Here is a 14,534-nt window from a genome sequence, read left to right on the forward strand (position 1 = left end):
TGACAGTTGTTTCTGATGGAAATAGAGCATCTGTGAAGATAAATGGAATGCTTAACTAACGGGCTAAACACTGAGTATGGACTAAGTCAAGTATTATTGGTTGTTCAATGTATGTGTGGATACATATATAAAGAATGCTTGTGGTGACATTAGAGATCTGCTGGTTGGAGACATGAATATGCAATTACTTTGGTATGCCAATGATGTCATTTTGTTGGCTGAGAACTTGAATGATTTGCAGCAAATATTAAACAAATGTATAATCCAACAAGGAGTATGTATCTGAAAATTAATGTATCAAAGTACAAGATACTGTAGTTGTGTTTGACAGGGAAAATGGTGAGCAATTGCAAATTATATGTAACTGGTGAAATTGTGTACTTTGGTAGAATGTTTATTAAAGATGAGAAAATGGATGGAGAAATTTTTAGACATACAAATGCTGGTAGAAAGGTAGGAGGTAGTAAGTGTCTGTTATGAAGAATAAATGGCAAAAAAGTGAAAATGGTTGAATATGAGAGCAGGTTTCTGTCTACTTTATTACAGGGAAGTGAGGGTATGTCTGGAAAAACATAAAAATAAGTTGAATGTGATGGGAATGGGGTTGTTAAGAAGTGCTTGTTGTCAAACAGGAAGAGAGAGAATCAAGAATGAATGGGTGCCAACTGAATGTGGATTAATAATAAATGAGTGATCAGTACAAAAGGAGTCCGTGGAGATGGTTTAGTCATACAGAGACAACGAATGAGGATCAAATTGCAAAACAAACGTGTGAAGGAAGAGTGAATGAGTTGAGAAGAAGGGGAGACCAAAAAGCCATGGTGGGATAGAATGGAAGACACCCTTAAAAAAAAAAGGTGAAAAGTTTAAAGGACAAAACCAATATATCAAGCAGTGTATGGACATGGTGGAAGAAAGATTGTTTGCAAGGATAAAAAGGCATGGAGAGGTATAGTGAATAGTATTTGTGTCAACTGTATTTAGCTATGTTTCCCCTTTTTCTTCTCATGTGCCTTTCTTTTTCTTTTTCTTTTTTTTTACTCCTTTTTCACAAAATGTCACCTATCAGTATAGGGAATAAATAGGATGGTTATGTTACACATGCTAAATATATCATCAGTTTTCAATGATTTTTTTTAAATTTGCAGCTCCTTTACTTATGAATCATTTGCCGTTACTGTCCCCAAGACTGGATTCTGTTGATATGCAGTCTCCCAGAATCCCAGGTCGAAAAAGAGGAAGACCCCCACTCCATCCGAGTCCTATGAAAATGGCGGTTCATAATCTTTACTCTTCGCCTGCCGGTTCTTTGCCAGTTGTGAAGATCCCAAAGAAGCGAGGGAGAAAACCTGGGTATAAGGTACGGTATTTTCTGCTTATTTCATGTCTTTTTTTTTGCTTAGAATCTGTCCCTGTGCAGAGCTTCATCCAAGCAATTTGTACAGGGCAGTATCAGCAGGGGTGGATAAGGTAAAATCTCCTAACTGGCTTGCCTAGATCTAGGCAAATTTGTAGCAACCTGTTCTGGGGGCATGTCTGTTGTGTGTTATTGCGCCTTCCAGAAATTTTTGTGTAGATGAACAAAGCAACCTATTCTGCATTACCCACAATGAGTAGCTTAGGAAACTTCATTGGGAGATTTCCCTCCACAGGACGATTTGCTGCTGCTGAACAGGCCCTTCACTCCTGTGACCCTATGCCATTGACTCTCTTTGGCAGCTGAGCTAGTTTACTTACAACTCAGCTGTGGTGCAAGAGGAACTGGTTTTCAGCTGCAGTAACTGGAGCTCTCTAGCATTTGGATGCAAGCTGTTTCCCCACTGGGCCTCAGACTTCTTCCTGGGTCTGAGGTGGAGCTGTCCTGTTGCCAACCGCTGGTTTGACAGCTCTGCATCTCTTCCTCAGTAGCCCAGGTGAAATGAGCAGAGGTGAAATGGACCACATACTGCACTTCACTTTTCTCTTTGGCAGGTAACAATCGGGGTGTTAAGCAGCAGATTGCTTTGGACTCCCTTCCTTCTTTGTGTGGAGTGAGGCAAGATGAATTTAGTTGCTATGAGACCTGCAACAGCTTGGGCAGCACAATGATTCAGTTCTTGCTCTTGGTGATTGCACATCTTTTGTAAAGGTTCTGACGGATTGAGGAGTGGAGACAGTGCCAGTGCCATTAGTCTCTTTCCACAGCATTGTTGACACTAATCGTGAGCCATTCTCTAGAGCTTCAAACAAGTGTGTTTTTCCAGCCCCATTTGCCATGAAGTCTGGGACTTTCCTATGGCCAAACATTTCTGATGGCAACTTCTTTGTTTTCTCTATACATCTCAGATGGCTGAAGAAGCAAAACACTACTTTAAACCAAACAGGAGTTCCTACATTTAACAGTAACAAGAGCTATGGTTGTTGTTTTTGTTTATTCGTTTAGTCGCTTCCGACTCTTCGTGACTTCATGGACCAGCCCACGCGAGAGCTTCCTGTCGGTCGTCAACACCCCCAGCTCCCCCAGGGACGAGTCCGTCACCTCTAGAATATCATCCATCCACCTTGCCCTTGGTCGGCCCCTCTTCCTTTTGCCTTCCACTCTCCCTAGCATCAGCATCTTCTCCAGGGTGTCCTGTCTTCTCATTATGTGGCCAAAGTATTTCAGTTTGGCCTTTAATAGCATTCCCCCAAGTGAACAGTCTGGCTTTATTTCCTGGAGGATGGACTGGTTTGATCTTCTTGCAGTCCAAGGCACTCTCAGAATTTTCCTCTAACACCACAGTTCAAAAGCATCGATCTTCCTTCGCTCAGCCTTCCTTATGGTCCAGCTCTCGCAGCCATATGTTACTACGGGGAACACCATTGCTTTAACTATGCGGGCCTTTGTTGTCAGTGTGATGTCTCTGCTCTTAACTATTTTATCGAGATTTGTCATTGCTCTTCTCCCAAGGATTAAGCGTCTTCTGATTTCCTGACTGCAGTCAGCATCTGCAGTAATCTTTGCACCTAGGAATACAAAGTCTTTCACTGCTTCTACATTTTCTCCCTCTATTTGCCAGTTATCAATCAAGCTGGTTGCCATAATCTTGTTTTTTTGAGGTTTAGCTGCAAGCCAGCTTTTGCACTTTCTTCTTTCACCTTCATCATAAGGCTCCTCAGTTCCTCTTCGCTTTCAGCCATGAAAGTGGTATCATCTGCATATCTGAGATTGTTAATGTTTCTTCCAGCGATTTTAACTCCAGCCTTGGATTCCTCAAGGCCAGCTTGTCGCATGATGTGTTCTGCATACAAGTTGAATAGGTAGGGTGAGAGTATACAGCCCTGCCGTACTCTATGGTTACAAATATCAAATAAAGCTGTGTTTCCTGATCAGATAGAAGAAATTTCTTATTTTGAGTCATGGCCAAAGAAGAAAAACAGAAAAGACTGAGTGTTTTTCATCCCAAGAATCTTTATGGAATATTTAATAATATACTGTATTTTTTTTAAAATCCGTTCAATCGTGTCTGATTCTCAGAAACTGCCTGGACTCCCTGCAATTTTATTGGCAAGGTTTTCCAGAAGTGGTTTATTTATTTATTTATTTATTATTCAAATTTAATTACCACCCATCTCCCCCAGAAGAGGGACTCTGGGCAGTTTACAATAAATGCCAATGGTTGGCCATTGCCTCCTTTCTAGGGCTGAGAGAGAGTGACTGGCCCAAGGTTTCCCAGCTGGCTTTGTGCCTAAGGTGGGACTAGAACTCCCTGTCTCCTGGTTTCTAGCCTGGGGCCTCCACCACTACACTAAACTGGCACTTATATTGTATTAGAAATTGTAAAATAAATTGTAGATCTTGGTTTGCCAGATCCCTACACAAGATCACACAATATTTACAGTATCAAAGAGACTCACTAGTACATAACCAGAACGTTCTGCCTCTAGCATTTCTGAAACTTCACCTGCACAAAGTCTGTTAGGTTACTAGTTTATTTATCTGCATCCGATCTATAAAGCGAGGCCAATCAGAGCTGATCTCTTTTAACCTTTAGGAAGCTTGTCAAGACTACAAGACTTTAGAATCTGATATTAATTTTGTCTTTTTCATCTGGTTTTCATTGTGTCTCTTGTTTTTAAAAAACATTGTGAGCTATTTTGAACATCCAACAATTATCAGATGGAAAGATGATTAAAAAAAACATATATGGGTATTTGTTTATATAATCTGCTTATGTGACCACCTTTGATATTTGCTAAATTGCATAGCAGATGATTGTTTAATAACAGTACATTGATTTTAATGGTGAGCCCAGACTTCTTTAAGAACAATGGGTTACTTCTAAACTAACTTCTCATCCAGATGCAATTGTTCCATTGTAGGAAGACTTTTTAATATATGAAGATGCCTACAGCTGAACAATGGAACTTGTCCTGTATAAGGAACTGTCCCCAGTATTATGCAGGTTGTAAGTTATTGTTGAGCACCTGAATCTTACTGAGCAAATTTTACAAAGGTCCTTCTTTTCTGTGGATTTTTTAAAAATTTAATTATTTAGTACAACTTTTCTGCCTTACATTTTATAGCAACTAGAGTGGAAACTCAAGAAAAAAGTGAGGAAGTAATAAACAGATAACTCCTTATTATTGGGTCTTGAGTTATTCAATCACTTCTGTCATCTAGCATATAAGAATGACACATTTATGTGTGTGGCCATTTCTTGATGAATGAATACCAGAAATAAGACATACTTCGGCAGTCACAGTATTAAGGCTCTGAGGCTGATATACTCAATTTGTAACACTCGAGACATCTGTGTTTTTATTAGCTTCGGAAGATTTCAGCTGAAGCAACATTTTGTAAGCCTTTTTGTTCTGCATAGTCCCCAGTGTTAAAGGTCCAGGTCTTAATCAAAATGCTGCTGGAGTCAGAGATGAGATCTTTTGACTTAATTAGTTTAAAATTGGCATGGGCTTTTCCTACTGTAAGACTTCATGTGCATTCTTTAAAACTCCTGCACACTTGAGTGGCAGGCAACCAACTTCTTTATGGCAACTCATTGCTGGATTATTGCAGAACAGATGATCAAGCTATGTTTTTATTTTACAGAAAAATATAAATTTACATTTTGAGTTGCAATTCATTTTAATGGAGGTCTGTTGTATTTCCAAAGATATCAACAAAGGCACCTTTAATATATATGACTTTTGGGGGCGGGGGGAATGTCTGCAATGATCAGCCTTTTATAGGTACATAAGAACACATATGAATGATTAAATTATATGAAGGTGTTTCTCAGCCCCTTCCGTTTTTCTTAATAGGGCTTATTCCAGGTCCCTGATCATGTTCATTATTCTTCTCTACATCTGATGTACTCTGCTGAATGCTTCTTAAACTGAGGTACCCAGAACTGAACACAATATTTGAAATGGGAGGGGATGGGGAAGAGAGATGATCACCGCAAAATAAGGTGGAATATTACTTGCCTTGGGAACCACAGTTCTATGATGTAGTCTAAAACTGCATTTGCCTTTTTTGCAGTCACAGCACATTGCTGGCTCAGATTCAGTTTATAATCACTTACTTTTCTTAGATCTTTTTCTGTTTAAACAATTACAAATAATCTCCCAAACAGGAATCAGGCATAGATGAGCAACACGCAGCTCTCAAGCTGAGTGTGACATCCCAACACTCTATTTGTGGCCTCCCCACAAAAGAGGACAGGACCATTCCTTTTGTATTTTGGAGGGCTTGGGAAGGACTGGGGATAAAATGAATGTCCGAAGTTTGTGGAAGTTTAAAACACACATAGAACCCCTTCAAAAGTATGAACCCCACCAAATTAGCCCCAGATTTCTAAATTTGGAGAGGTTTATAAGGGGGAAAGTTGTGCTTCAAATCTCCACAAATCTTAAGGCACCAATTTTGCCCCATAATACCTCCCCCCAGATAGTGTTGCCATACCTGGGCTGTAAAAACCTGGTTGACCATTAGATGGCAACGATAGTCCCCCAGATTTCTGCAGCCCAGATATGGCAGTCCTATCCCCAAACACCCCAAAAGATCTAAAATGTTTGGCGTTACCCTTTTCGGTGATGTCACAATGTCACTAGCCATGCTCCCCAAAGTTTGCTTGTCTCTGCATTAGGACAATAGAAATGATTACAAGGGATATCTGTAGGGTATTAGAAGCACTAGCAGTGAATTTAAATCTAGGCCATACTTCAAAAGCAGTGTGGAATGAAGAAGGTTGATGCTGCTTGCCAGAAAATAGATAAGCAGCAGACTGGATGGATCTTTTCTATGAAAGGTCTGCATAGTCTTAGCATCGCTCCTATATGTTTCTCCACAAGGGTGGATAGATGATGGGGTAGAAAGAAATGCTTCTTCTACTATTTTAAAGGTTAAGAGGTTCATGTAGAAGGAGCAGGCAGTTTCCGTTCCCAAGCCACTAAGAGAGTTGTCAACATCAGTCTTTTAAACGAATTTGTTATTGTTGTTAATTTAAACGAATAGTGGGAACAAATGAGCAAAAAAAGCATTCTCCCTTTTGTGGCACAGGAAACAATCACCACTGCTAGATTAAATTATCACTTTTTTCCCTTTTGCTTATTTATCTAGCTCAAGAGAACAAAGAGCAAACCCCAATACACAACCACACAAGGAAGATGTAAACAATATTGTAAATAGTATTACAGTGAAGAACAGTAAGACAGATCCAAACATCAGTTCCTAAACAAACTATACTTCACCGTAATAGTAACTTCAAATGTGTGTCCTGCACATAGCTAAAATTGAACAGACCGTCCTTCTATTCTGACAAAAGATATGATCTTTCTGGTCTTGTGAATATTAGGACAATTAGAACAGTGGGCAGACTTTTATTGACCTATCAACATCCATCTTCTGATCATGTTTTATTTTAGCAAACCTGCAAGGACTAGCTTGTAATTAACATTGGGGGGCCTGCAAACATATACTGTCGTAATGTCAGAATTAAAAAAGAAGAAGAAATCTCACAGATTCTTTTGGAAAAATAAGACAGCATTGTATAGTCCAAGAGATATGAATTTATCCTGTCCATCAGGATTTATCTGGAAGTTCTATCATCTACCAAATAGCTTTTATATCTGGCTTGTTAGATAATTCTTGGAGGAAAGCATCTCTGCCGTAACAGTGATAACTCTTTGTACTGTATGGAAAACTCCTCTCATCTATATTATTTATTTTGAGATGTAGTAGCTGTCCATACTGAATATTGTATTTAAGCACATATAGATGGAAAGTGTTGAAATGAAGAAATGAATTCTTATCCATAGGCTTTGTATAATTTTCCATTGTTACTTTTGCTAGTTATTGCATCAAGAAATGCAATAAATTCAAAGCTAAATATGTCTGTTGCATTAATCCATTCTATATATCTCTGGGGTAATTAGGTACCCCTTCAAAAATCCTAAAAAGCCATCAGTATTGTACCCATAAAAGACCATATTGTTTTGGAATTGGTTTGAATCACTACATAAAATCCGGTAATATTCTAATTTAGCTATAAATAAATTGGATATTGAGGGTGCTGCTGCAAAGCTCATGGCTTCTCTGACTGAGACAGAATCAGTCCTCTAATCTGAAAGAGTCCGTTTCGGTTATGATATCTAGCAACTTTTGACGGAACAGGCTTTGATAGAGACTGTGTGCATCTATGAGCTAAATAATGCTTGGCTACATCCCTTCTGCATGTGAAATACAGTATACAAATATAAAAAAATCTTACATCTAATGTGCATTACTATTTCCTTTGATCTTCTCCTATGTTGTCTGTGCAGTTTTGTGCTGTATGTTAACAACTGCTTGTTTTCCTCTTTAAAAACAATCTGCATATTATGGGTATTTTATTCCATCACATTGCATCAAGATATTACTTTCCTTGATTTATTATATGGTGGAATTTATTATATTGTTAAAGATGTGTTGTTAGCCACCAAGAATCTTCCTGATTGCAACGTACATAAATTAAAATAAATAAATAAGCAAACAAGCAAACAAGCAAGCAGGAGAGAGTTTCACCATTATGGTAATTGACGATCCAAAATGCTGCCAATGGTTCCAGAAGAAAACTGATATTAGATAACCTCAAGGATTACCTATCATGTATCTATTCTCTCTCTCTCTTCCTCTCTCGCAAAGAATTTTAGACTTTAGACTGGAACTCTTGAAGTTGTACTGATAACAAAACAAAAGGTCTCTTCATTAATATTCCTTAATAGTAGTGCCTCTTTAGCTGTAACCATTAAGATGTGCAGGACATCCAATTTGGAATTGCCCACAGTTTATTTATTTATTTCTTCAATTTCTAAGGCCATCCATTCCTGGCAACTTACAAGAATATTAAAGACATCAGCAAACAGATACATAAAAAGAACTGTTCCCTATTTATTTCATCAAATTGTTCCTGCAGTCTGATTTCATCCAGGGTAATGATGGTGTCCATTTTATTTACAGATTTGATTACCACTTTGAGGATGTTTTATCATCTCTAAAACCAGTTCTGTTTTGATAGGTCACTATTTATTTTATTCCTGATTGCATTTATCCTCTGCCCTTCTGTTAGGAAAAGACTGTTTTATTTGCTAATGTTTGTGTGACTAGAGAAATTATCAAGCTCCTCAGAATACAAAGACTGTTTTACAAAATAACTGAATGGCAGTGCGAAGCAAACAGGTTTATAGTTACAGCTGGATTCTGGATCTGTATTTCTGTTCTGCCCTGTAACACATAACTGTATAGATATCAGTGTTATTTACGATAGATGGCTTTACTTCTTCCTTGTGAATTTATTTAGCAACTGCATTATATGAGTGCTTACTCATTCTGGTTTTTTTAAAATTAAACTTTATTAGATTTTCAGGTTAAAAAGATAAAAACTAACAAAGTATTATAATTAGAGTAGAAAGTAAAATAGAGAAACAGAGTGGAGAAAAAGAATAAAGTCAAAAGTACAGAAATAAGAAATAATAAACAGAAAAGAATGACTCCTGACTTTATTTTCAACAGATACAAGTATGCATTTACATAAACTCTTACTCTAAGTTTACAACATAGCTTTCATTATTTCTATTGTCCATTATTATGTCTAATCATGAGATCTATAAATCAGGACTTCATTTTTTTCTGTTTTGCACAAAAAGTCCAAAAGGGGTTTCCAAGTAGCATTAAAAGTACTCAGTGTCTTTTCTGTAATCAGAGCTGTCAGTTTCGCCATCTCAAGCTAACTCTATCAACTTCGCCATCCATTCTTCCATTGTAGGTAGTGTCAAATCCTTTCACCTTTGTGCATATAAAAGCCTTGCTGCTGTTACCATATATAAGAAAAAGGTTCCATGGGATCTTTCCACCTGCTTATCCATCAGTCCCAAAAGAAAGTCTCTGGTTTTGATTGTATATTAATCTTTAAAATCTACTGAAGTAAAATATGCATTTGACCCCAGAATTTTTTAGCTTTTTTGCATGTCCACCAAAGGTGGTAAAAAGTCCCCTCTTGTTGTTCACATTTCCAACATACATTTGAAGTACCTTTGTACATTTTAAACAATTTATATGGTGACAAATACCAATGGTACATCGTTTTATAAAAATTCTCTTTAAGATTATAATACAGTGTAAATTTCAATCCTTTCATCCATATATTCCCCCATTGTTCCATTTGTATATTATACCCAAAGTTTTTAGCCCATTTTATCATGCAATCTTTGACTTGTTCCTCTTCTGTTTCTAATTTCAGTAAAAGTTTATACATCTTGGCAATGACATGTTCATCATTTGTACAGAGTTCAACTTCAAAATCAGTTTTACCATACTCAAAGTCAAAAGTCCTTTTATCCGGTTTAAATCTTCCTCATAATTGAACATATGAAAACCATTGACATGTATAACTTTCAGATATCAAATCCTCCCTCAATTTTATCTTAAAATCCCCTTGAGAAAAAAACAGTATGTCACCATAAGTTAACCATTTATGCTTAGTTATTGTTTTTCTTCTGTAAAATGCTACCTGTGGGGACAATCATAAAGGAATTTTCAGAGACAACCTATCTTTATACCTATTCCATACCCTCAATATGGCATGTCTAATAAAATGATTTTTGAAATCTACATTAATCTTAACGTTATCATACCGTAAATAGCTGTCTTATCTTGCCACACAAATTTAGAAATATCTTTCTGCCATTGTTTAAATGGTACATCAGTTGTCAGTACAGGTATTGTCTGAAACAGAAATAACATTCTAGGTAAGACATTTATCTTAATCACAGAAATTCTTCCCAACAGTGACAGTTGCAGTTTTTCCCATTTTAACGTATCTTTTTAAACTTCATTCCATGTCTTGACATAATTGTTTTGAAACAATGAACAATTCATATTAGTCAGAGTAACACCCAAATATTTAAACTTTTTCTCAATTTTGAAACCCATTTTGTTCATCAGTTCTTCTTGATCTTGTGTCTTCATGTTTTTTATTAGCATCTCTGTCTTTTGTTTGTAATACTTACTCATTTTGGTACCAGTTCTTGGCAGAGATTTTTCATCTGAAAATGATAAATGTTTGCCTTTGTTTTAGCTCACTAAATAATCACTACGAATGTCTGCCTTGGTCTTCATGGTTTCCTTTAGTTCCCAAATGTTCTCTTCCTGGAAGCAGAAAGAAAGCTCTTGTTTTGATGGCTCATCAAAACACATTGTTTTCTTGTCTTTCTACCTTCCTCTCTCATTTGATTAGAGCAAGTGCCTTAGATGATTGCAGGTAGCCTTTTGTGCTGTCATTCTCTTTCCAAAGTAAATATATCCAAAGTTACATCCCATCAACATTAAAAGAGCAAGATCATCTATTCCCAACTTGGGGAAAGTATTTCAGCTCAGCTAACCAGGTTGTATATTGTATGTTGAGCTTTGCCAACAAAGTTTTGCTGAAATAGCTCTTTACAAGTACCACCCTGGAGATCCTGATTTATTACACTTTGCCCCTTATCTACATATTTATGAAGCTGTCTGTTCACCACTACCATCTCCATGCTGCTTATGCATACCTAATGCTATTTTTGTGGGGAGCCCTGTTTAATAAAGTAGCGTATTTCACTCCAACATAATGATTTCCAGTGGCAATGGTGGAGGAATGGCAGTCTAGTTGAAGGGAAGGCGAATGGGTCTGTACCAAACTAAGAGAGGGATTTCTGCATCCTTGGGGGAAAGTATGTAGCAATATATTCATAATTTAAATAAAAAATAAAAATGTTAATGCAGTCTCTGTTCCCTTCATTCCTGCTCCCTCTCCCTCCCCCAGACTTTCCAGCACAAGTGAGCTTCCGACTGAAATGCATACAATCTCTTATGTTCCAGAGAGGGAACAAGGTAGTCTTGTATTTGCTGCTACATTTATTGTCAAGTAAGCCATGTGTTTTGCAACTAAAGTAAGAGTTATCCAAAGGGAATATCTGTAAGACCAGTCCAAGCTTTAAAATTATCAAGTTGTACCACTTTGGCAGAAGAATAGTCCTGCCAAATGTGAAGGTACTGCAGTATTGCACTTAAAGCAACGTTTGTGCACATGTACGTGTGTGGATGTGTGCAGTACTTAGCACCATTTTCTAAATGTCTTCATTCAGGGCCAAAGCTAAATGAATGATCTATTCATTTCCAACATTATATCGTTGGGTCGAGGAGTCATTCTTCAGATACAGTTGGAATTTTTTTTTTATGGATAAACATTTCTTTTTCAGGGAAGTACAGCATAAACAGTGATGTAGTTAGATTGATCTGGACTTATGGTCTGTTGCTTCCTCTCCCCTAATGCTCATTTAGATGGCAATGTAGATTAATTTGCTAACCTCAACTTTTGGTAAGATTTCCTTGTTGTATCTGGGACCATTCTGCTTATGGACTATGCGAGCCCACCCCCTAATCCTGCCTGAAGCAGGCACAGTATATAAGTGGAAGATTCTCATCCATTCCCTGTGCTGTTTTCAAGCATGGCTTTGCCTCTGTTTTGTGGGAAGGGAAAGTGTAAGGAACTATAGAAGGAAATATGTGGCAGCTGTTATGAAAACATAAACTTAGCCCAGGAAAACAGGAAGGGGTGAGAAAGAAACTCAAGACTGTCCTGCCTTGACTCTCTTTGTTATAAGAGGGAGGGAAGGAGAAATGCTTTCAAGATTCTGTTATTATAACCATATCAATAGAGTTCTGGTATTTCTTGTGGTGTTTGTTTCCTGACCTGGTCTACCTTGAAGGGCTGACAGAAACTCAGAAGCAGGATTAAACTCATTGCTAAATGTCCAAGAAGGCTAAGAAGAAAAAGCTAATGTGGGACTGCAGCCAGACAATTGAATAGGGTAGAGATGGCTAGGGATGCCCAGATTCAAAGGTGCTATCACCCAAGAACTTGGCAGTTTAGCCTGTTCAAATCAGGTTTTTGTCTTTATTTTGAATCCCAGTTCATGGTCTGCATTAGAGAGGGACCCAATCTGAGACCTCAGTGTTGCAGGAAGCCACCAAATACATCCAGAATGTTAAATGTTTGAAGACATGTCATATTAAATGTATTTAGTTGATTTACTGTAATTTTAATTATATTTAAATGCATTCATTTTTGTCCTGACCCTACCTATTACTTGGATTTAACCCCTAATCCAGGACAGTCAACAAGCTCTGCATCTTGTCTGTATAGAGGCAGTGCATGCATATGCTCTAGCACAGTATTTCTCAACCTTGGGAACTTTAAGAATTGTGGACTTCAGCTCCCAATTCTGGGAGTTGAAGTCCACACTTCTTAAAGTTCCCAAGGTTGAGAAACACTGCTCTAGCAGATGTTGAGCTCAGGCCTACCATTTCCAGTATCATCTCATCTGCACATTTGCTTGTTTGTAGCTCTTCATTGTACAGGGGCAGAGGTGCCATGGTGCTCCAGCACTAGCTCAGCATTCCAGTAAGTAAGACTTTTGGATAGTCCCTAATATGGGGTTGCCCTTATGTATTGGAATGCAACTCTCTTCATCCCTGGGCTGTATAGCTTGGAGTACAAGGAAAATTGTGCTGCAGCCCATCTGGACAGTGCTAGATTAGGGAAATCTACTTCGTAATGATGGTCCATTCACTAGGTGGCAAACATCAGATTTTGGGAGAGACGATGGCATCCCAGCTGAACTGTTCAAAATCTTGCGAGATGATGCTGTCAAGGTAATGCATGCTATATGCCAGCAAATTTGGAAAAAACACAAGAATGGCCATCAGACTGGAAAAAATCAACCTATATCCCCATACCAAAAAAGGGAAACACTAAAGAATGTTCAAACTATTGAACACTGGCACTCATTTCACATGCCAGTAAGGTAATGCTCAAGATCCTGCAAGGTAGACTTCAGCAATTCATGGAGCGAGAATTGCCAGATGTACAAGCTGGGTTTAGAAATGGCAGAGGAACTAGGGACCAACTTGCCAATATCCACTGGATAATGCAAAAAGCCAGGGAGTTTCAGAAAAACATCTATTTCTGTTTTATCGACTATTCTAAAGCCTTTGACTGTGTGGACCATAACAAATTGTGGCAAGTTCTTAGCGGTATGGGGATACCAAGTCATCTTGTCTGCCTCCTGAAGAATCTGTATAACGACCAAGTAGCAACAGTAAGAACAGACCACGGAACAACGGACTGGTTTAAGATTGGGAAAGGAGTACAGCAGGGCTGTATCCTCTCACCCTACCTATTCAACTTGTACGCAGAACACATCATGCAACATGCTGGGCTTGAGGAATCCAAGGCTGGAGTTAAAATCGCTGGAAGAAACATTAACAATCTCAGATTGCAGATGATACCACTTTGATGGCTGAAAGTGAAGAGGAACTGAGGAGCCTTATGATGAAGGTGAAAGAAGAAAGTGCAAAAGCTGGCTTGCAGCTAAAGCTCAAAAAAACCAAGATCATGGCAACCAGCTTGATTGATAACTGGCAAATAGAGGGAGAAAATGTAGAAGCAGTGAAAGACTTTGTATTTCTAGGTGCGAAGATTACTGCAGATGCTGACTGCAGTCAGGAAATCAGAAGACGCTTAATCCTTGGGAGGAGAGCAATGACAAATCTCGATAAAATAGTTAAGAGCAGAGACATCACACTGACAACAAAGGTCTGCATAGTTAAAGCAATGGTGTTCCCCCTAGTAACATATGGCTGCGAGAGCTGGACCATAAGGAAGGCTGAGAGAGGGAAGATCGATGCTTTTGAACTGTGGTGTTGGAGGAAAATTCTGAGAGTGCCTTGGACTGCAAGAAGATCAAACCAGTCCGTACTCCAGGAAATAAAGCCAGACTGCTCACTTGAGGGAATGATATTAAAGGCAAAACTGAAATACTTTGGCCACATAATGAGAAGACAGGACACCCTGGAGAAGATGCTGATGCTAGGGAGAGTGGAGGGCAAAAGGAAGAGGGGCTGACCAAGGGCAAGGTGGATGGATGATATTCTAGAGGTGACGGACTCGTCCCTGGGGGAGCTGTGGGTGTTGACGACTGACAGGAAGCTCTGGCGTGGG

At 38.5% G+C, this 14,534-nt stretch overlaps 1 protein-coding gene across 1 annotated transcript in view; it reads left to right on the forward strand.

The window, feature by feature from the left end:
- Positions 1–1,204: 1,204 nt before the first annotated feature.
- SCML4 (Scm polycomb group protein like 4) overlaps positions 1,205–14,534 on the forward strand; it is a 61,082-nt gene continuing 47,752 nt past the window's right edge. The window contains exon 1 of the mRNA XM_063290965.1: positions 1,205–1,360. Coding sequence (XP_063147035.1) covers positions 1,205–1,360 — 156 coding nt within the window. The remainder of the gene's footprint in view (positions 1,361–14,534) is intronic.

Source organism: Candoia aspera, chromosome 1, assembly GCF_035149785.1.
Source record: "Candoia aspera isolate rCanAsp1 chromosome 1, rCanAsp1.hap2, whole genome shotgun sequence".
Lineage (NCBI taxonomy): Eukaryota > Metazoa > Chordata > Lepidosauria > Squamata > Boidae > Candoia > Candoia aspera.